Here is a 25,402-nt window from a genome sequence, read left to right as displayed (position 1 = left end):
GAATGCGGTCTAGCACCGCAACGATGACCGAATACCTGAACCGGACCGGATTGGCGCCCATCCGCGCCCGCGGGACTTCAATGACAGTGGCTGCACCCATTACGGCGTCTTTGTGGCTATATCGGTTATCAGATTCGTCGAACAAAACTGCAAGCGGCGATAGATAGTTTGCCGCCATCGACCCGCGCTTTATTAGATTCTATCGATTTCTACATAAATATGTCTGATATTTCTACCACCGCAGCTGTCTTTCACCATCTCGGTATCGATACAAAATCGGTTCTTATAATAGATTGAGTTAGCCGGCTAGCCACTTTGGAATCATTAATATGTTCTATTTTATTTTTTATAATTATTTTATTCTATTTTTGCAATAGTGACTTTATTATATTATTTCATTATTAATATATACGAGATTTATAAATTATATATATGTATATATACAATATATATATACTACTTTTTCCCGCTTTATTTCAAATGTTCTATATTATTTTATATGAAATATATTCGAGAAGGAGGATAAGTTATAATTTTCATTACATTTCTGCCGACATTGTAGTATGTAATCAATTTACAGTCTCTTAAACTTCCGCGGTTAAGAGAAGCTTATACGATTACACTTTGGTCGTATCTATTCCCATCTCGGTTATGGCAAAATCTATGTCGCGCACCGGTGCTCGGTGCGGTCGGTTCGCAATAGTAAGCGGACATTGGAATCCGCCAGTGGTCGAGGTACGACTATGGCCAGACTGTGGTCAGACTACCGACGTCTTAGTTCACTATACGGTACTATAACTTACGCCGCTTCGCTTTGCAGTCTATAATCTATATACATTTATAAAAGACCATCAATATCCTCTTCATTTGATACAATATTATAATACTTTTATCGTAAAAATCAATATTATATACGAGTATATATATATATATATATTTTATAATTACCTCCATAACCATATTTTACTACATTTTTCTACATATATCAAATATACTCTTTTATTATTTTACCCTTGCAGCGAATTTTAACAATTTATGGTAGAAACTAGGATTACGGTGACAAATGTAACTCTGAATTACTTTCCGATAAAACTAATAATCGCTAGTCCGAGTATTTACCTATTAGTCTCCGTTATAAATTGTTAAGCATTAATTACTTGGAAATATTATAACGTCCATTTATTTTTAGTCCACCGTCACGATCGCGATCGATTTCAGGAAGATCACCTCGTCATAATGATCCCTTTATTTTATACGACCGTGACTCTGGCCCTATAGTTATTTTAATTCAGCGAACGTCAATAGGGTGGATAACGATGCATAAAAATCGCGCGCAACAACGAAAAGCACCGTTTTGCCTATTCGAGCGTATCGACGACGAGAAATCCTGCTATTATGTCGCATAACTGTGCAGACAATGGCGCGATAATTTCAGCCGGTGGTACGCGCATCCGGTCACGTGCGATATATATATACGCACACATATATATATACAATATATATACACACAGATGCGTTCGTCCGCCCATGCTACGTAAGTCGACCACAATAGGGAGAAGCGAGAGAAAGCGGAGGACAATCGACTACTCGGCGTCGATCGAGAACGTTTCTCCGTTCGGGGTCGCGTTTATTAACTGATTGCGGTGCTGGCGACACTTGGCGTCGCAAGCATCGTCGATATATCAACGGACCGCATGTCACATTCGTAATCTCACGGTAGGAATGGGGCTTGATGGTGATGACGGGTGCTTACGGACGAACGGTAATCTCGCGTCTCGCCTTGTTAAATCGATGCGTTACATTCTACTCCCGTTTGCAAACTCGAAAACATGTTTGAAAAATATTCATACGGTATAATATTTTATAATGGCTAATGCATAATAAAAGAAAAATTCGAAAATTGGAATTGTCTATCTTTGATACTTTCCGACACTCGACGAATATTTCCGTATTTTTACCTTCGTATATATACCATATGTTTCTCTTGTTCTGCACAAACCTCTTCCTCCGAATATACTTGCGCCGAAACTCCTTTCGACGCAATTAATGTTAACAACGATATAAATATCATCACTTATGGTGATAGCAATTTCATGTTATCGTAGCGCCAATTGTGATTGTTTCGAGAGCTCGCAGGCGACGTTAACTTGGTGTCAGCTCCATCAACGCAGGTGGAGCGTCAGCGCGATCGACACTTCCGATTCGACGGAAACCGAGGAGCGGAGCCCTCGAGCATTCGCAGCAGCACCCCGTGAAACTCGCTAAGTTTCTCTCGCGCGGAATTGATCCAGTCAGCATCGGGAGGAATTACGCGGAATTCGCGCGCGCGGAAACTCAACGATCTCGTTGATGAGTGCTGCAACAACATACGGTATATACGCAGTTGTGTAATATACTCGCAAAAGATTACTCCGGTTTGCGGTAGACGATATTTGCATTTGCGCTCCCATATTCTACACAGAACTCGTGCGCGACAGGATGTTTTCTTTGCGAAAAGATGACTGTAAAACAAATGCAACAAATGTGACGATATATCGTTTTAATCCGAGATTAGCTTAATTATTCTCCTATCGGATTACTGCAATTGATAAAAAATGCTTACTATCATCCCGTTGTAGCGCGCGTGTACAAACAAGGATTAAAAAAGCATCGCGCTAATATACTAATAAAAAATAGAGGAATATTTCGTGTGGAAAGAGCTTGGATGGCGAGGACAATAGTCGATCGGGCGATTCTTATGCAACAAATTTACGAGAAGCATCGTTATTATCTCACAAATATTTCGTATAATAAATAATTTTCAGGGATGTTCGATCGATCAGAACTGCTCCCTGTTGCACGTTTTTTTAAACATGCATATATTAAGCATTAAACGTATATTATTTTGTAATCGAGCGGAAATATACATCAATAAATATTCGTACATACATCAATAATGCCGCGAATATGCGTTACTGTTGAAACACGGCTTTATAATATCGCGCATAAACACATATTGTTTGATGTAACAATTAACTATAAATTATCGCTCTTCACACAGCCTTTTACGATACGCAAACTCGAACAAATTTTCCACGCGCAAACAGCGCATTTTAGATAAATTATGCTAATAACATAATTTCATTCTATATATATATATATATATATATATATATATATTATAATAGAATATGTGCATATCTGAAAAACTACAGTATTCAAATATATTTTTTTAATGTCATAATAATATTTCTCTATAATATTTGCTATAGTAGGAAATTTATACAAATAAAACATTATCACGCAAGATAAAATTTAATTTAATCGATGTAATATACATAAACAAAAGATTCTAAAATATTAAGATTCTAAAAGACTTCTTCTAAAATAATATTGTATAATTGTGTATCCGATTTTTCAAAAAATATTATTATACCAAGAGTCAGCAACATTTTTTGAAATCACATATTTTTTCATGAATTCAAAGATAACTTTTACTTGTTAAAACTATCAAGGTACCGATAATTTCTAATTAAATATAAAATACAATATAAACAAAATTTTTACAAATTAAATTTTTAAAGTACACTTACCATATGGTGTGGTTAAATTTTATAATTCGAGATTTAATCATATCTGTCAGAATTAAAATTCTATATCTGTGACCTAGCTATGACGAGAGGTAGAAACAATTTCTCACCGAGTAGAAGGGAAAGAAGCGTGTCACTGCGTAAAACGCGAACCATTGGTTTCGTGTCGATGTCGCAATCGTCGAAAGTGCAATCACGATGTATTCGCTCTATAGGGCGGAAGGGAGCAAAGCGGTACGAAGGGATGGGATGAAATGCGCGATGGGGTAAAACTGCGCCTCGGCTGCGATATCACGTCGCTCGCGTTTAAGGGGGTTGAGGGCACGCCCATTTGCATTCGCGACGAGTATCCCGCACACGATTAAGCACCCTCGTTAAGTGATATTTTATCATTAGTCGATGTGCCTTACACTAAGTGCGCAAGTACGCAGTACAATCTACCAATATATATTATTAAAGATCCTGCGCAATATTTATTTTTCTTGATTTTAAATTTTCTGTATTTATTTTATCATTTTTTTTTTTATTTTTCAGCTTTTGAACTATTTTATCATGCTATATGTATACATTTGCTATCAAAACACGCAATGCTATCGATTCCAATTATTGCTAAGTTAGCTAATTCTCGTCATTGTAACATATATCGTTTGTGCCGGTAATATTATGGCTAATTAACGTACAATCCTCGTGAGGATTCTGAGAGAGAGGTTGATACCCTGGAGCATTGTAAATAGTTTATCTATTTACGATGTTATCGGTCTCCAAATAACACCTGATTCTCTATGAAAATTATTAATATGCTTTATATGCTTTCTATGACTTATGATTAGCGGCTTGTAAATCTCTCTGTGACTTTAAATTGTTGAGAAATAATAAAAATATATATATATATATTTTGTATTAAGTTTCTCGCAAGTTCTGACAAACAATTCGCATTTCATTATATTTCTCTTAATTTTCAATTATGTATTATATCATAATTAACTATTAATTTTCTAAAGTTATTCTAATTAATACCTACCGTTTAATAACAGGATCATTAAAAAATTTTATTATTAAATTTTCCCATGGTTCGTGCTAAATGAAGAACTAAAATTTATACACGTATAAAAGTAGAACGTGGCTTTGAAACGCTTTCCTTATAAATTTTATGTCTGTCAAATTTTGAAAGAATAAATACCGACGTAAATAATAAAAAAATTTCGATTTTAATTCACACACATCTATATTAACTTAAAAATATAAAAGATGGTCATTTTCATGCGCAACAATTTAATATTTGAGAAAATAAATAACACATGCGCAATATGGGAATGAACGGCATTTTCATTTGTGCGAATGTCAGACATCGTAATTTTTTTTTCCAAGCGCGTCGATAATATAAATCCTAATTTTTTTATCGTATCATAGATTATCCGGGAATATATACAGTTCTCGCGCGCTTTTAGTAGGTCAGTGTATCATTTTATTCGCGAAAGAGCATTCGTTCGTAATAAAACGCAGCTCGTTCGGCAAACGTCCGGACTTTAAAAGAATTTAAAGCTCCGCATCACCACAAGGAAATGATCCGTTGCCGCGTGGACAAAGAATAGTTTTGGAAAACCCATTTTCGTAGCGCTTACTACCGCGGCGATGTATTTTAGTTAAAACTAAAATATCACGCTAAAAGATAAAATCGTAGCTTCTCTCTTCAAACGTCGTTTTACTTTCGTTCGCGGGATCACAGTCTCCTATCTCCGACCTGTCCGAATGAGCTTGCATTCATCAATAACTTTGTCCCAAATCCATTAAAAGAGATTTTCACAAAATATTCAACTGAATGTAATATATAAAAATCTTGATTTTTATAAATATTTTTAAAATTCATAACATTTAAAAATTATGTTTTTATAGGAGTTACCCGCAACACACATATATGTATACATACACACGTATGTGTGTAAAAGATAAGCAATTTGTATTGTATCTCGTGTTGAAAAATATTGAACGAAAAATTAAATCCCCAGAAACCTTCCTTGATAATCGTTTTAAATAAAATGCAATATTGCCATGTAAGGAAATTTAGAGTAGAACCGCTTTCGACTATCTCGTCGCGTTATGCAAAATGTCACTCCACGTAACTCGATAATGTTATAACGAAAACAAAATTCGCGGTCGTGCAAGGAACGTTATTTACGACGATGCAGCTGCAATCACGCTGTCAAGGAAATCTGTTTACAGCACCGCCAGTGCTTCCAGATTCACGACTCGACCCTCTTAACTCGCAGCTCTATAGGTATGAAATTCAATAATAGAGCGTTCGGCATACACTCATCCCAAAAGCCTACTTTTTACACTTGCCGTAGTCGTACATCCGTTTTTGGAAAAAAATGCTTGGAAAGAGAACTCTTGTTTTTTAGCATAATATCAAGAAAGTTGTAAAAAATTCTAAATTACGTATGAAATAAAAAGTTTGCAGACAACTCTAATAACTCTAATTTTTAATTCTAATTATTTGCTTGTACCTGATCCAAATAAAATTGGTTAGAAACTTTAGTTCTTGAAGTGTACTTTAATATATTTATTTAATATATTTATAATAAAAATGTGTATTTTATAATAGACAAGTATTCTTTTTAATTTCTTGTTGATTAATCGATGATTAATAATACGCGTTTTATATAATACTGTCGTTACGAAACTTGTGCGCAACCAGTTTGATTTATGGAATAGTTATCTGACAACGCGAACAATTTCGGAATTAAAGTAGATAACAGAGATAAGAAAATCTTTGCCACTTTTATTCGCGTGCCATCAAATAACAGACGCGATACAAATATGTTACAGGCGGATCATTTTTTACGATAGTAAAAACGGAAGGTGTTTCTCCGAGTTCGTACGATGATCCAGATTTTATAGGGTTGCTCGATAAATACGATATTTACGAGCATTGAATTGGCTGTCGACCGAAGTAACGTATAACGGATGAAACATGAGGCCGATTTGCGGCTTAACGAAATCCTTGCTCCGTCGTATTCGAGGTTTCCGGTTTTACACTACGACGTGGCGGAACGGTAAACCAATAGGATATACAAAGTAATGAAATCGAAAATGCGGAAATCGAAAGGTGGAGTCCGCAAAGTCTCGAATTTTCTCTTTGTTTGAAAAAAGATTCATATTCGTAAAAAATTGGAAAATCAATAAGAATAGTGTAGAATAAAATATTACAATACTTTGTATCGAAACGTCTAATATACATCTAATATAAAAGAATAGTAACTTTGCTAATATCCAAGTTCAAGAACAAAACAGAGACAACTATTCAGGAATATAAAGGCTTGTCAACTCATAATTAATTTGTTTCTTAAATAATGTAATAAAAAATGCAATAATACTATTTTAATAATAATGATGAATATTTATATCTAAATTGAATTTCATTCTCAAAATTAATAGACGGCAGTATTGATGATTTGCATATACATATAGTACATCTTGTCAATGCAGGAAGCTGGATCGTATAAAATGTCGAAAGCATCAAATTGCTCAATGAATTTAATTAACTACTAAATTATTTTCATACAAAATTCTGCTCGTTTCGTTCTACACGTTCTACGACGAACGCTCAAACAGCATTCGCCGAATATCCAATATTAAAACGGATAATGTCACGGTTGCCATTCAATACAGCGTAATATCAATAAAGATCGGACAATACTGTCGCAGCAATAATTGAACGAAATTATTGCAAATTACCATTTTACTCCGCAATTTGGTGCGCGATCGTAACGCGTGACGCAAATGATTCGTCACATTTACTCAACGACAATGCTATTTCATGTGTGAAAGAGATTGACGCAAACTCTTCCAGCGAGAAAAATCAAAATGACATGTGTGATGTAATATCGTACACGCATGATTGTTTTGCGATACATATGCAGTAATGCTTGTCTCTTTATAAGAAATATAAGACAGTTTTATAAATGGAACATTTTTCATTTTTTTTTTTTTTTTCATATTTAGCAAATTTCAAATAATTTTAACTAAATTAATTTCAAATAATTATTATTTCAATTAATTTAATTTATTAAACTAATTCAAAAATCGATAACTTTATATCTTTCGATTCATATGCACAACAAAAATTAGAGTAAAACGTAAATTAATAGCGTAAGAGAATATATTATTATATGACAAAATTGTGAAATAATATATTATAAAAGATACGATTTACTTTAAAGAGGAAAAACCTTAATATACTCTGCGTGTAATTGAGAGATCTATGTACTGTATGTATCTGTAACATTAACAATACTACAGAATAAGGTTCCTTGGATGCTTAGAAATCTATGGCGCCACAGAGATTGACGTCGAGGTTGAACGAGCGCTTCGAGGGCCATGATTCATAAATATCAATGTGGCTTACCTGTACAAGGGTTCGCCGCTGTCCTCTTTGAACCAGAGCACCATGGAGACGGCGTCATTCGACTCGCGGGGTTGTATGTTACATGGCAAGATTGCCTTCTGACCCGCCACTCCCTGTATCGACTCCATGGGTACTGAAACACACATCAACGACTCGCTCAGAGGAATGTCCATTACGCCGCGAGAGAACGAAGAATAATGAAACGAGGAAGAATCGTCGGATAACAAAGAGTTTTGGATTTTTTAGGCGGCCTACAACGATCCCTCGAATCCCTCGAGAGGATGTTTAAAAAGGCCTCTTCTTAGGGATGAGTATCATGCTGACAAGATTTCCGACAAGATATCATAACTCCATATTTTACCAACTTCAAGATTTCAACATGCATGTTTCTTTTCGCGTTTTTATTCAAATCTTACGTGATCCCTTTGCTTATGACTATTTGATGTAAATATCAAGGAAATCAACTTTTTTTTTGTGTGTGAAATTTGTATGACATTACTTTTGAAATTATCTAATATACCCTATATAATTTAAACATAATATATATTATATTTTATTATGCGATATATTATCATGTGCCTATCTTATATATATATGTTCAGCTATTTATGTAAATAAAATCGAGATTCATATATATCAACATATATTTTCATACACTGTATCCCTTTCTTATGTCTCTTGTTCTCGCATTTACAATTGTCATAACTGTAGCAATATCGAGCTAACGGTGCCATTTAATCCTAACGTTAATATTCCTCCAGAAGCATTGGAATATTATATTTTTATCGATAATATGCACGACCGATATTACATCTCAATGTAGCGGTATAATATTCCGCTGATATATGTATTTCGAGAGGGAGACACATATGATAAAAATCATAATGCTCGCGGTTTGAAAAGATAGCCAGTGATAAAGTTGCATTGAACATAAAGAAAATTAGTGAAATTAAAGATGCTTCAAAAAACGCAATTTACGACACTTTCTATTACCGATCAAGCATACGAATCTCTCAGAATAAGATCATATCGCAAATTTTTATCAACCAATTTCCTTCCGTTCTTTATAGAGACTCGTGAATAATCCCTTGGCATACTTTTTTAATCTTTACTCGCGACAGGCATTTTTTTATCCACGTTAATATCATAATGTCGTTTCGTTCCAGCTAATGAAGTGTATCCTTTGATCTCTCGCGCGCAGAACATATCGGATATTTACGCTAATTAACATTTTTGCATAATATTGAATAGATATTGTGTCTCTGGTTATATTTGCTATGTAAGAAGTCATTAATATTAATAAATCTAAATAGAGAAAAAAATATGAGGTACTCGTGATGTAATAAATCGCAAGTTGATTTATTCACGGTAACATAGAAAGTTTTCAAACAGGATACTTCATTATTAATTATGTAATATGTTGTCTTTATTATAATATTTAATAAAAATTTATCATTCCTTTTAATTTCAAGAATAAAAATCTATGGCAAGTATTGATTTCGATAAAACCGAGAAACATGAGCGCGGAAATGCACTCGTGTCGTGGCAACGAGCGCGATTTCCGAAAGTTGCGGGGGACTTAGCGTTTTATTTTTTCGCTAGCCCGCAAAATGAAAGTTGTCCGCATTGTGAAATCGGCGGCACGATGGGTTGTCTCTTCGCCCGCAGAATTCGCTTAAGTCGACATTGCTCGTCTATGAGAGGATGGCTCCACGCATGCATTTTCACGCGGAAACACGTATTGCATTTACGTTGGCGCTACAACGACTTTATGCAAGTACATGCCCTCCTGCGAGCTGGGGAAATTCACGTAAGCCTCGCCGATTTTAGCACGAGATCGCAGTGAATAGATATTGTTCACGCGCTCGTATGATATTCTAAACTATTTAGAATTATCCATTTTCTGGGAAAGAAGTTGGAATATTTTTTCTTATATACATATAATCATTACTCACGCTTAAAAGCTTATTAAAAAGATGGAATCTTGATTAAAGCTGCAGATACGTTTTGCAATTAAAACGTGTTTATATAAAATATAGTTATTTTAATTTTCTAATTTTTGTTTATCCCAAAATTACTGACTTTTTATAAAAAAAAAGATTAATTTTAAAATTATATGCAATCGACAAGAAATTTTCTTCGCGTTATATGAAACATAAATTACTAATTATTCAACGCAGTTCAATTTAAATTGGAAAAGAAAGAAATAAAGAGCTATATTAACACGATGACATAAATATGTAACTTATGAATCTGACGCAGAAAAGAACATTACGCGTATAATACGTAGTTCACGAAGAATTAAATTCAACCTAAATTCACATACATATATACATAATCTCGGATGTAATCTTGAGCAGCGAAAAATAACGCGCAAGAACATACGTTCACGCGTACGTGTTACATATGTGATAGAAATGGATATATCTCAATATTTTACGATACGATATTCTGCTTTGAAGGGATTTATAGTCGCGGTTGATATCTCGCGAAACGAAATATCGCCGTCTGCCAAATAAAAGCAGGAGCGACGGCGCAGCAACAGTTGCATCTGAAGGGTTGCGATGACGTCGCCCATCGCGGATTTTTATGCTTCGGTATCTATTGTATTTTGCCAAACATGTAACCAGCCATCGATATACGGATTACGTCGTATTATGGGGTACTAACCCGACGGTTATCCGAGACTTGAGATCGACTGAAGTTCTACGAATTTTGTTTTACGAAACTGCGTTTGCGGAGAATTGGACGAAAAAAAAAAAAAGAGAGAGAGAGAGAGAGAGAAACCGCGGATGGAATTGAACGAGAGCGACGACGAGCAGAGAACTCTGCAGACTGGTATGGAAGATTGTGTCCTGGACAATAAAACCGACTCGGATTACATTCTAAGACGTGGTCGAGTTTACAAGACTTGCTCTCGCTGCGACACTCAAAGATAAAACGTGTTTCAGAGTGCATACGTGCACTTCGTAAACTATATACGTGTATTCATTGCGAATACTTGACGAGAATTGTTTTTAAATTTTGGGAAATTACTAAACTTCACTGCAGTTATGAACTTTTTTTATTAAATGTGGTGACTTTTTATCAAAAAGAATTCAGTTGCAGGAAGAAGAGCGCTAACTACTTTCTCGTAAATTTTCATTTTTCGATATTAAATATTGTTATAAATAAAAATGACGATTTTGTATTATTTCGTGCACATAATTTTTATAATATTATAAATATATAATTATTATATATTTAATTATATATTTAAGAGTATCAGCAAATTTATTTATTTAACATTTTTTCTAACATTATTTATGTCAATGATTACGAGTTTTATAGGAAGCGCTTCGTTAAATAAAAATATTAATATTATTGAAATTAAACACGATGATTATGATTATTTACAAGTTCCCATCTACTTAACATCACCGGTTTACAGCGCACAACGTGTTTATGATTCAAAATTAATTACGCACGCGCGAACTTCGTTACTTAATAATGGAAAAGGAATTATATCTTATTTTAACAGAGCCATGTTAGAGCTAGCTGTCGGATGCGTTGTTAAGCTGCGATTTAAATTAAATTTCTCGTAGAACAATGACATTCTACATGCATGTTGTCGGGCGGAAATGCCGGCCAAGCTTTGCCGGTGACACTTCCGTTGACTGGAGTAATTAACGAAACCAGAAAACCACGAGCGCCGGCTATTCGCGGACGAAATGCTGTTTGAGATCACTTGCCGCGAGATTTTCTGACGGATTCCTTATTACATAATTACCTTCCTGTCAGACGCTGGCTTGAGCCCCGTGAAAGGCGCAAAAGAAACCATTACTCCAGCTACATAAATATCACTTGCATTCTTTATTTATTTCCGATCTGCAAAGGGAAGATATATCTATTTTTCTCTGAAACTTCAACCGAAAAATTTGTCTATGTTAATGATGCGTTCTTGTGGCGCAAGAAAAGTTCCAACAGTAAGTCTCAATATTTAATATAATTGTGATAAGAATAAGAATAAAATTCAACTTGAGCGACATTTTAAATGATTACAGACTGAATTTAAAACACGATCATTATATGTGTATAGAATATTAATATCATCTTTTAATCAGTCTGAATCATTCAATCAGTTGATTCATTTCTATTTAAAATATCGGAACATTAATACGCGATTCTTAAAATATAAATTCAAATTTAAATTAAATGTTTTACAATATTGATCTCATCTTTCGCTTAATGTTAAGGAAAATCTTTCGCAACACCACTTGAATAATCATATTTCGTGGCATCCTCACAAAGCTCTGGCCATGACACTCTCTCATGACACGGAGGAAAAGGAAGAAAAAGGGTACAGAGGCAGAGCAATTAAAATGCGACTGGGCACAAAGGGCACGAGATCTCCCGAAATTTCCACCCCCGCACGTTCCACTTTTGTAGACATTTCTCAGCCGGTAATTGCCTTCCGGCCCGCGCGCACGAGAGAATAACGGGCGCGCGCGGAAGGAATGGACCGCATGAAATATCCTTTCCATACCTTATACCCGTAATAGCGAAACAGAGAAAAAAAAAGAGACGGAGAAAGCGCCCAAAGAGATAAAAGAGATGGCGTAACGGTGCAAGAGAATGGGCCGAAAAAGGAAAATTGAGCCGTAACTGTCTTAATTATCTCAGTTTTTAGACTTCAATTTAAAATTTCAAAGCGATTAGAAACATGTACGACAAATTTAGCAAACATAAAGATATTGAAGAGCATATTATAAATATCATAATATATTTTTGACTCTTTTTAATGTGTTTTTATATATTTCGAAAATTATGTAAATTATTTTTCTGAGGGAGACAAAAAGAAATATGTTAATAAAATTGTTATTATCTATATGTGAAGAATTTATTAGTAAAAATTACGCTGACATATCGGAATCTATTTCGTACAGATGTTATATAAAGAATTTCGTTTCATCTCTGATTTTAATGGCTTCGATCAAAAGAATTTATTCGGTGTATTTTGTTATAAATTATGTCAATCTGCGGATAATATTCAATTTCTATCAAAAAATATCTTTTCCATGTAAAATATTCATAACTGTCGCCAAAATAAGTGAGATCGAAAAGTTTCTATAACTCTTCGATGTAAAAGCTGTACGCTGATTGCGCCCATATGGAAAGGAGTCTCGAAATATCATTATTCAAATAGTCGATAACACATAGTACATGACAAAGCGATACAAACCCGCGCGTGTAAATCAAAATCAATGATCTGATTCAATTTTTATTCTAGTAGCAACGGCGCATTTCGTAGCTTTCATCAATACCGCGACAGAGGCACATGGTCGCTGCACAATCTTGCAGAAATCAGCCGTTGGAGCTTTTTATTCTGCAATAGCGGGGAATGGCCCGTCTGAAAGAATGCACGATGTGCACTGCGAAAGTTTTGAGAAAATGGTGTAAAGGAGACGAACGCGAAAATGCTGAATCGAAGTCCTTTGCCGCGCGACAAAGGACCGAAAACTTCCGACACTGCGATTCGCGGCGAAGAAAATCTGCGAAACTCGTCGCTTCGATAGCGGCGCTATTATAAGAGCTCCGTACAAAATTCTCACCGAAGGATGGATAAATTTCTCGCTTAAAGCAACAAAAGATTTATTTAGCTTCTAGGATAAATCTATTAAGAACCTAGCAAGGAGTTGTCAAGCATCTATCAACAAAGGTAAAACATATGCAAACATCTGATACCAAAAAAGTGAAATAAAAATATTAGAAAAGTAAATTGAATCAATCGATAGAATTAATTATTCTGCAAAATTTATTTACAACAGAATTGATAATTATAAGATTATTAATTCAATCTTATTTGGATATTTCCAGTTAAATGTAAATGTATGCGGATGCGTGAATTAAATAATAATATATATTTTTAAAATTTTAATCGGTTCAAAGAACTTGAAGCTAGGAAGATATCTCTGATCTGTCTGTACTATTTTCTATGCTCTGCACATTCTTATAGATGCGTCGCGACGTTTAATCATGTTAAAAGGAATAACGTCTCAGAATCGCGAACGTTTTATGCAAATATCGGTTGAAAGTTTCTCCAGTGTGCACCACGGTATAAAGATTCTTATAAAAAAGAAAGTCGCCGCTGTCGAATCTTATTTCCAGTCGCCGATTTATGAGAAACGGTGACGAGACGATCCTTCACTCCCTCGCCCATCTTTTCTCATCTCCTTCGCTATTCTTTTCGTTCTCTCGCGGTGACCGCGAAAGAAAATGTAGCGTATACTCGAGAGACTGGTTATAAAGAGCAAACAAAAAGGAATCGATGTAATTAAGGTGGGGTCGGGCACCTTTCTCTCTCTCTTTTCCTCTCTCCATCTCATGGAACTCGAGCTTTCCGAGCGAAATTGTATCCGAGAAAATGGCAAAGATCACGTCAGAGACTGCATTATTCAGTACCGGCATGGTAAATCTATATACACATGGCCACCCTTTCATCCACTGTAACGTAAATCCTTTTCTTTTTCGTTCCAACCGTCCATCTCACCTTTCTTTTATCTCTCGCTCTCTTCCTCTTTTCTTTTTCTCTTCGTTTTTTAATTTTGCGAATTACGTGTCGAGCTGTTTATACAATACTCCTGTCGAACATAATTTTGAGATTGTTCGAGAGGGAATCTCGTTCTCAATTTCGCTGCACGCAAAACGTAAGCCGTCTCTATTGCGCCATTTATCATCGACCTCGCTGCTTTATTAGGCGGGACTGATTAATGTCCTTATTACCGGATCGAATTCATGTGCCCGAAAAATTATCCCATTTCCACGGCCGTTCTCGCGCCACCGCCGACATTCGGCCGCTTTTCCGGGTACTGAATCCGTCTCCGGACACGGATTCACAGTTCGCATGAGAAATCCGGAAATCATAAATCACCAAGCGTAGCGAATTGTTGACGGAGTATATTTTCAAAAAGAACTCTTCTTCGGGCTTCGTCATTGTCAGTCGTATAATTAATTGATCCATCGCACGCGGTAAGGGGACCGAAGAGAAGAGGGCAAACAGACATAGGATTCTCGATCATTTATTCGAGGCTCCACCTCCGTCAATTTGAATCAAAGAGAAAAACCAGTTGAGAGGAAATAAATTTTTCAAATACATTTTACTCGTAAAAAGCATTAAGGTGTAATGATCAAAATAAACTCGATACACTTTTATTTATAAGAATCATATATATATATATATATATATATCTTTAAATATTTTTTACGATTAATTAAATTTTGAATTATAAATATTCAAAACTATTTCAATCTAAAAAAGAAGAAAAACCGGAATATATATATATATATACAGTTTCTCGATTTTCTGAGCGAGTAAAAGTCCTCAAACATCCTTTCTAGTTATGAATTAAATTGCAACATAAAAGAACAAAAGTTTGAATTTAACTTTTCTTCTCGGCTCTCTTCAATCATCTTTGTCGAGTTATGAATGAAAGCGTCACCGCGCGCAGTCTCTTAATGGAATAATAATGCGGCATTATGGCGGTTCCCGAGATGCGCAGAACCAAGCCGAAGGGGATTCTTCACCAAAAGCAATTCCTCAAATACTTGTTCACTCTCTCTCTCTCTCTCTCTCTCTCTCTCTTACTCTTCTGTTTCTTCGATAAAACGACGCCGGCGTGACGGCCGCGATCCTTAAGAAGTTCGCCGCCTTCCGGCGTTTTGCAGCATCGGTGGCAATTAACATCGCGTTTTACGGCGCACCAATATCTTTTCGAACACGCCGGCCGGTTACTAGTGAGTGCTCGGAAATGGCGTCATCGTCGTCCCGGGAAATATATCGCGACACGGCAAACGAAAGTTTACTCGGGAAAGCGATTTTTCACACGGTCGATCGGGCAGCCCGCGCAAGCGGCGTAAAATATTGTATATATAGCTATAATGAACTGTTCGGAAAGCGCTTCCTGTTCTGTTTATTTTATTCACTCCCGGAATCTGCAAAACACTTTTAAGTCCTAATACCTTGAGCGGTCTTAAGTGCGGCATCGTCATGATTTTTCTTCATTTTACTTTCTCGCATTTTATCTTTAATATTTTGCGATGTCTCTTTAATCTGTCGCGATAAATAATGGATCGGCGCGCGCGAGAGAATGTTCGAAATTAAATTTATCATATAGCGGAGCTATCGATCAATCTTGATAAAAACAGATAGAAATTTTGCTACGTGACACGTTTGCATAATTTATCACAATCTTAATTAGCGATCCTAAGCCGAGCACAGTTTCCATTTTATTTTCCTATGTCAATCCTGTGAAATATGTCGATCAACATGATAAGATATTTCACATTTAAATTTGTCAATCAATGTCCAAAGTGAATAATTTATCTTTAAAGGATTCTATTTATTTCATATATTATGGTCGCGTAATATTCAATAATTCTAGTTTACAATCTTCGGACACACACGTTCGCTTTGAATATTTCATTCCTCAGTTGAATTTCGTGCTTAACACTTTGCGCTTCCACGTCAATCTCGCGAAAAATGACGATCAGCGCGAGTCAAACTCTCGTCATACGGTATCCGAGACCCGTGATTTATTCACATTCGGGGATTCGGGATTTACGAGCCGAGAGGTATTCGCCGAATGAAATCGGTTTCGTCTTTTCATGTCATCCAGGGCGATGCACTAAATGCATCCATCGGATTGAGAGCCCGCTCGATACGTCCAGCCCGTTCCCAATGCGCTGGTGCACTCGCGTAAATATCCCCGTGTATAATCCGTATGTTTAAAGATTCATTCGAGTAATCGAAATTTATTCGAATATATACTATAAATGTAAAATTTTACAAATTTTAATAATTTTATAAGCAATATCAAATTTTATTCTTTAAATTTCAAATGTATGACGTTCAATTTCTTGCAAAAAGTATCGGAAAAATTTATAAGATATACCGCAGCTTGCACATTAAGAGAATTTTTATAATGTCAGAAATGACGGAATTATATTGCAATTTAATATTTCAAAAGAACAAATGTTTCTCTAAATTTACGAGCACAAAATACTTAGTATATTATAGTAAATAATACGCTTTTCCATTACGCGTTTACGAACATTATTACAACATTATTATTGTATTAATGACATCGGTGACGTTTATATGAATATTTGGGCATAAGAAAGCTTGTTACGCGAAAGTATTTTGACGCACGATAATATAAAATTATAATAAGCCTAGAAACTAATTAAAAACATCGACAAATATCGCTAGTCTCTCGAATATATGTATATATAGTAAATAAGAAGGAATAACAGCGTGACCACGAGCGGATAAATAGAACGTGATTACAGAGCTCAGTTTATGTCACAGACGTTTTGTAGGCGTCTGAATATATCTCACATCATCCTAATAGTTTCCAAATTGTGGCGTATATTTGAAGAAAAGTGCAATGTTATTCAGAAACTGATAGACAGCAAGATAGTTATCATATGCGTATTAAAAAAAAAAAAAAAAAAAAATTTTTGTATTTTACTTTACATTAAAACTTCTGTTGATATACAAAAGATATATTTAATTTTTAATATCGTTAAAAAGTAATATATTCGTTATTAAAATGATAAAAGAGAGAAAATATAAAGAATAACGAGTTACTGAATAGACGAAATGACATAGCGCGTCATATTTTATACATATTTTTCCGCTATCATCTAGCTGGCGCGTCGCGGCCGAGAAAATGAGTTTTGCCAAAAAACGAGACGAAACGAAACAAAAACAAAGAAATTTTAGCAGTACGGCTAATTGCATCGAGTGCTGCGTTCGTGAAGAAGGGGGAGACCGCATCGCGGCAAATTATTATGTGAAACGCTCGAAACGTACATACGCAGCAAAATAGGACGAATAAACCCGCCCAACGCGCAATTAGCTAGAAATATGAATTTTTCAAAAAACAAAATCGACGGAACATATCGTTTCCGAAGCGGAATTATCGTGCGGATCGCGCGCCGGACATTTTCTCACGAAAGAAAGAGAGAGAGAGAGAGAGAGAGAGAGAGAGAGAGAGAGAGAATCAGAGTGCGATAATATAATACAAGTAACGATATTAATGGGCGTATTATTAAAGTGGCTTTATTACTCGAGCGCCATTATAGCGGGAAATGCGTTACATTAGAGTGAACGTTTTAGGATCTCTCGCGCAATACGCGCAGAATTTCCGACCGATGATTTCTCGTGAATGTCAAAGTCAGTTAACGAGAATGATATGAGTACAACCTCAATTAAATTTTCGAAATTACCATATACAGCAGCGTCGCAATTTTTATTCCGCGTACGTCAATTCAACGATGATAATAAACTCTAAATATCGCCAGCAGTTATAAACATTACCGATACCAATCGAATACCAACCCTTTAGCTATTATTTAAATATTCGCCTTGCAATATATTCCCCGCAATAAAATAATTATTTGCTCAGAAATTGTCTTACTAATGGATTAATCTGAATAATAAGTTCTTTACGCAAAAGTAAGCATATCTGATTATCCACATGGCTGATTATTTCGAAAGAGATAGCATTTCTGAAAGTTTATGAATTCTTAACAGAATATCGATGTTTTTACAATTTCGAATACTGGATACAATCTTTCCCCGATAAGCCATGCATGCGTTACATCAAATCCCAAGACGTGCAAGTTTCATTTGCATACGCAACGTATACGCCGATGCATTACGCGCCCCGTATTTGTCAGATCGATACCTGCGACACAAGATATAGGGATTGATTCGTTCGACAAAATTATCCCACGCTATCCGTTTATAGACTACGTGTTTCTAATTAGTATCGATACTGTTCGCTATTTATAGAAGCATCACAAATATTTTTTTGAATTTTTATTTTCATTGCTCCATTTACAATTTTAATAATTTACATTTAATAATAGCGGATAAAAGAAGAAAATTGAAAAATAAATCAAGCTAAAAATTCGGTTATTAATTCGATCACATTTTTTCAGGTCATAATGACATAGAAAGAGTCTTACATAAAAAAAAAAAAATTTATCCGTCTATATACTGTCTAATGCTGTTTAATACTGTCTAATACTATCTAATATTTTTTAATACTTTTTAATACATATTGTCTATATGTATATAATATTAATATTTCTGTCTAAATTTTAATCCGAATTTTTTTTCCATTTATTAACACATGCAAGATTTTCATGTACATATAAACATTTATGCAAAATTTTCTCTTAAATACTGCAAAAATATTTATAAGATAAGATAAAATGCACAGATACAAAAAAAAAAGTTAAATACTTTTTATAAAAGCTTGACTCTTTCTGATGAATGAGAATAACGCTTTGCTAGATAATTTTCAAATAAATTTTACATTCTGTTTTGTCCACAGACTAGAAAATAGAGGGCAGTCATACTTTACATAAATAACAGAATGTATATGGTACATCGTGTTACACAGCTCGGTTGGTCGTAATCACAGATTCTAATTCCGACATGCGGATTTCAAATTTATCATCGTTATTAATTGTCACATCGTAGTAACATTACGAACGTGTTTTCCGGGCATCTTAATGATCGCCATTCGCGAATCTAACAGCGCAATGTTCTCGTCGACGTAATGTAATTCCGCAGCTCGCTCAAAGATCCTAATCAGAATGGTCAGAATGTATCGCGTTCTTATCACGCTCGTCATCCATCTCACTCCACAATTTAACCCGAATATATTGCACGCGTTAATATTCAGAGCTCCGATACGAGTTATTCGTTACTAAAACCGTGTCGATACTATAACCGCGTTCTGTATTATTATCGCAAATTACAACACGAGTTTCGACTTACGTACAAAACTCGTACATCGATGTCAAGTATTCGTCAAGATTATCTATGATTTAATTATTGTAATTCCAAACGCAAATTTTTTTCTATTTCGTATATTACTTACTAAATTTACTTCGTCGTGGTAAAGCGCGATAATTTGGCAAGCAAAACCAGTTAAGTACTTGCTCATACGCCGTCCCATAATTTACGGAATTATCGCGACGTACTTCGGGCAACGCGATCCTCTTTTTCCGTTCCCTCGCGTTCGCTCGCGAAATGCGTCGCGCGTATCTCGAGATACGTAGAAAGTTTACTCGAGATAATCGTAATCTCGCCCGGAGCCGCGCCGATTCGCGCTCGCACCCCGTTAAAACTTGGGCGCAATTATCCTCCCACGGTTCCCTCTAAAGAGAGTCGCAGTCGGAGCTTACTCGCCCGAGTTGTCCGGAATGGCGCTGATGCCGTAAAGAGAGAAAAAAAGAGGGAGGGAAAGAGAGAGAGAGAGAGAGAGGACGGAGAGAAAATTAATAAAAATACCTCGAGGCCCGTGCCTCCGATTAATTAAAACTTTTGGACGCCTCGAGGCGATCCATCGGTCGACTTACACTACTTCGCTTCCCACCCAAAGATATACGCGCTGTAAAGTTTCTCTCGCGAAGGTGTGCCGATCACCTTTGAGACGGATTACGAAGAAGTGCGGTCCGAGTTCCGGTAGAAATTCTCTTTATCGTCCAGCGTTCTCTTGTCCGAATGGCGACGGCGGCGTTCCTTACGAAAAGGTAATTATCGGGAAATATTCGGCGCGAGTAATTCAAATGCGTCCGTGCAAGTAATTTAAATCCGATTTTTCTGCGGGAAAGATTTAACTCGGCGTTTAATTATTTAAATTCCTGTTCCTTACATTCAGGATAATAGGGAGGAGGAACGCGCGATTAAAATAATGCTGCGTAATTGTAAATATTAAATATAATTATTAAAAAAAAAAGAAAAAGAAAAATAGAGGTAGTCGATTACAAAGCTAAATATATTATTCGATTAGTTTCTTTTCTTTTATCGTACACATTTTAATGCAATATCTTCTAGATTCTAGGTAATACAATTATATTCATTTATACGTTTGTTCGCAAAGATACCGTTAAAAAAAAAGTAAAAGTATTTGAATAATATATATAGAATTAAATCTCAGTTTCGATCGCACACACAATTAATACACAAAAATTGAAGTTACACACATTATATCCTTCTTAAAATATACATTAAATATAACTAATATATAGAATATAATATAATATATATAATTTCTTAGAACTTATTTAGAAAATCATTGCGCTATTTTCGCTACTATACTGCAAAATTTTTTTTGTCGGTCCAATTTCGGTAAAAGGAATCATTGTGGCATAGCTGGTTGACCGAGTTGCATTTCGTTTGCACACACAAGGCCTTCCGCCGCCGGTGCATTTGTGATAACAAGAGCAGAAGAGGGGTAGGGAAAAGTGAGAGGGAAAGAGACGAAGCACAGCCAACGGCTCTAACGAGCAGGGCGAATCAATTAAAAGCTGTTTGGCGGCGCCAGCCAGTTTGGAAAACACAGGGCACAAAGTACGGTGATAGAAAACCGGCTCGCGGATGGAACTCGATTAATTACCAGTTAACCTATCCCCCTTTGACGATGACGACGACAGTGCGTCATCGCACCCATGCCCGTCATATAGCCCTCTCATTTTTTTTTCTCACTCTCTCCAATCCGTTGCTTTGTACGGATCACGGCATGGCTCGTAATTCATAAACCGCAACGCAAGTTGTCGGTCCGGCCGGAACTACTGGAAGCGTCGAAGTGCCGTCGTTGAGCACCAATAGTCCCGACGGCGGTTTTGCTGTACCCCGGATACGGCAGAGAAGAGTAGAATTGTAAAGAGAATATCTCTCTCTCTCTCTCTCTCTCTCTCTCTCTCTCTGGTACGGGCAAAAGCAGAAAGAGTAGGATTGATCGCGCGCTACACGGACTCGAGAACGATGACATTTTTAATGGTTAAAAGTGCACGAAAAAAAAAGTGCCTCTCGCGAGAAATGGAAATTTTATATTTACTCTCCTTTAATTGGAAATCTTTTGTTTTCAAATTGTATAATGAACGCGTTATATAAATATCTAAATTGTTTTCGCGCAAATTTTTCAATTCTAATGTTAAATGTTTTGATATTAAATTCCTCATATTAGCCGCAATTAAAAGCGAGATGGTAATTATGACGCGATATGTATAATAATTAATTTCCCGTCACGCTAAGTCCATCACGTTCGAATTTTGAGCTTTGAATATTTGCCCGACACCGGAAGCGATTCCCGAGTTCACCAGCTGCATCTGGCATTCAGCTAATAGACGAGTTGCATTAGATTGCTAACATAACATGCTACGAACTCTACGAAACTCAATCATGGTATAGCAAAATTTGGTTAAATGAGTCTCGTGTTTTCGAAAGTTTATCGCTGTAAATAAATCGCTTATTTCAAGACGAACGTACATTGAAAGATTTAAAGCAGTAATTTATACTGAGACAAATACTTTTCTTCTCCACGATAAAAGTTTAACAAGATAACCATTATAATTCTTGCAATACATAACGGTAATACTGCTGTCGGATAGTTTGCGTATCAGTAAGAGAAGTAATTTTTCTTTGCGCAAACTATCAATTGTTAAAAAATTTTACATTTTGCTTAAAATTTTTGCTTTAATTTCATATTTAATATATAATTGAGATCTTGCTATAAAATGTTTACTCATTCCTTATTTATTTGGCGTTTACAATTTTTTTCAAAATTTTGTTTTCATATATTAATATATTAAGTGTATCAATAGTATTGATAAAAATTAAATATTCAAGAAGATGCATCAATAAAATGCATAATTGAATCAAGAAGCTTAATATGAGAAGAAAGTAAATTAGACGGTACAATTATGGAAGTTCAAAAATCTATCTTCCAGTCTCACTTTGTTTTTTCGACATTATTGGTGTCACGAAGTTGTTAACAAGCTTAATTAAAAGCAGTCAAACGGATTTTTTTAACGAAAGTGCAGACATATAATGAACAGTGATGCAATCAAATGTGCTGCGTCAGAGATTGAGAGATTGTTTAGATTCAATAGATCGTGTTACTGAAACGCAATTCTTTACTCATCCGTAGCTGGTTAACAAGCTTAGTTTAAACACTCGTTAGAGGTGCCTGATCGTTGTTTCGAACAACTGGGCGTGCACAACCTTTCGAGTGTAAGATACGCCGCACTCTGTGTGTGTATGTGTATATAAATATATATATATGTGTGTGTGTGTGTGTGACGCGAAGGCCGCTTATGACGAAAATTAGCGGCAAGTGTGTGCCTTGCGACACTGAATTTCATTAGATGCTGCCTCAGCGATGGTTAAGGCTGATAATATCATGCGGAAACACGCGTAATGTCGTTTAGAGCGAATTCGCCCTAAAACTCGCATCAATTTACGTAGAGCCGGGAGAATTTGCGTGTGCGTGTCGGCAAATTTCCGTCTCGCGACTTTAAATAAATTATCGCGGTCGACAAATCCAACCGCTAATGCAATTTTTCGTGGTAAACTAGTTTACGCGCTCGCTTTAAGATCCGCAATTTTTTCCCAATGTTTGCGCATCATGCCTAAAGATACAACTCGTCGTCTCTGTGGTTGGAGAAGTTTAACGCTTAAATTAGAATACGATTAAACTGTCTACGAGGTAATTTCGTTTGAAAACTAATGACGGATTTTTTTTTATTTTTTTTTTTTTAAATACAGATATAAGAAAAAGTCTACAACTTTTTTTCTATTTAATGTTCTTTCTTTTTAACGCGCTTTAAATGCAAACTTTTTATTCCGAGAAACGTTTCTTGCTTTTACGTCTCCACTATATAAAATACGAGAAATTTATAGTCCATATGGTACGAAGAACATTACCGATCTGTAGTGTGAAAAATGACGAAAGTCTCCCTACTTTTCGACTCGCCTAGATATCTACGGTCTGAATATATACCCCGTTATGAAAAATATAGAGTGTCGCAAGAAAATGTAAAAGTTAGCGGACTCGATGGCTATGTCGATGGCAAAGCGAGAATTTATTATCGGAGCGATAGAGAGGATTCTGCATCGGTATAACTTTTTTCACGGCGAAGTCTTTTAGATATCAATATTAAATTGGCCGTAATCTTCCGCATTAAATTGGCGCGGCCTTTTCGCTTAGCTGGACTGCAAATATACACGTTGGTAGACTAGACATCTTTTTAAGCGGCAATTCTCAACCGCCATTTCCGATTCGCCAGTCGAGTAGAAAAGTTTAATTTCCTACGTAAATGCACTGAGCGAAAATATAACGAGTGAGATGTATGTACGCGAAACTGCTGACGAAGTTAAAACTCGACGATTGCTATTGATAAGTTATACTCCACTCGCAAAAATCTCGATTAATGAAATTCATCTTAATTATTTTGCCTTTTTTATCTCGCACACAATTTCTACTTGCTATATTTGCTTGAAAGTACACCGAGTTGCTAAAAATTATTGTTTCATTGTTCCACGCTTCATTGTTGCGATTTCTTTGGCTTATTAATATACTATATATTTGCGCAAATAGATTTTTACTTAAAAGTGATATATGACGACATATAGATTTTCTGAGACAAAATTATAAGCGATCACAATTTTTTTTTTTTTTTTATCAACCATCAAGTTGCGAATATTATGAACAAAATATATTCTTCACATATACACATATGCATACACAATTACTGTCAGATAAAATTTATTTTAATAAAATACTAATTTAAAATTACATTATACCGAGATATTTGATCTCACAATGAAAGATATTCTAAAGAAAGATTTACGCATTTTTTTATTTTTGAAAAAAAATTTAAATTTTCAACCGCATAATATCTATAATTAAAATATATAAATCGAATATTTAAATATCTATTATTCAGACAAAAAAATGTTTATTTGGTTTTTGTCCATCACTACTGTTATTATCATTAATAAGGACTCTGTGATAAGGATTCTAATGAATCCTTACCGGGCTCTTGATCCGTTCATGATGAGCACAAAGCAAAGCCAAATATCATTAATACATACCTTTATATATGGTGTATTTGTTTCTGTCATCAATACATATGGTACATGAGCGGTACTTTAACACAGTAGAATTAGCAACATCATTAACGAAATACATCGCTACACATTCGCGCCGTTCGCCTCATTATGCTAACGAATTTACAGCCAGTGTATCGGGCTTTCTTCCTCAGCTTCTTTCTCGTTCGATTACTCGCCGCGCAAAAGTAAAAAGTTTAATTTCACGCGCGCGGAGTACGGGCAGCTGATGGTGCTCGCGCACAACTACAACTGCTGACGAAGTTTCAAGAGTCGAAGAAGCGGAACAACCATCGACTACGACAACGACGACAACGATGCCTCCTGTGTTCCCGGTGAGCCGGAACATCCCGAACAACACAGAGAGGGTGATAACCATGCCGAACCGGAAAGAAACTCGAATGGTTAAACGGATCGATCGACCGGCGCGAGGATGCGTTGGGGGAGAAACGATTGCCATTAATACCGACGCCTTTA

The 25,402-nt window shown here is 35.7% G+C and overlaps 1 protein-coding gene across 4 annotated transcripts in view; it reads right to left on the bottom strand.

Moving 5' to 3' along the window:
- Window positions 1-25,402, bottom strand: part of LOC138940677 (nephrin) — a 224,172-nt gene that overhangs the window by 154,929 nt on the left and 43,841 nt on the right. For all 4 annotated transcript variants that reach the window (XM_070309785.1, XM_070309787.1, XM_070309784.1 and 1 more), the window contains exon 3: window positions 7,975-8,107. In XM_070309785.1, the coding sequence (XP_070165886.1) occupies window positions 7,975-8,107 (133 nt within the window). The remainder of the gene's footprint in view (window positions 1-7,974; window positions 8,108-25,402) is intronic.

Source organism: Polyergus mexicanus, unplaced genomic scaffold (genome assembly GCF_030449975.1).
Source record: "Polyergus mexicanus isolate NDT 795.1 unplaced genomic scaffold, iyPolMexi1.0 SCAF_17, whole genome shotgun sequence".
Lineage (NCBI taxonomy): Eukaryota > Metazoa > Arthropoda > Insecta > Hymenoptera > Formicidae > Polyergus > Polyergus mexicanus.
The sequence above is the reverse complement of the archived record's forward strand: the minus strand, read 5'-3'. Positions and strand labels throughout refer to the sequence as shown.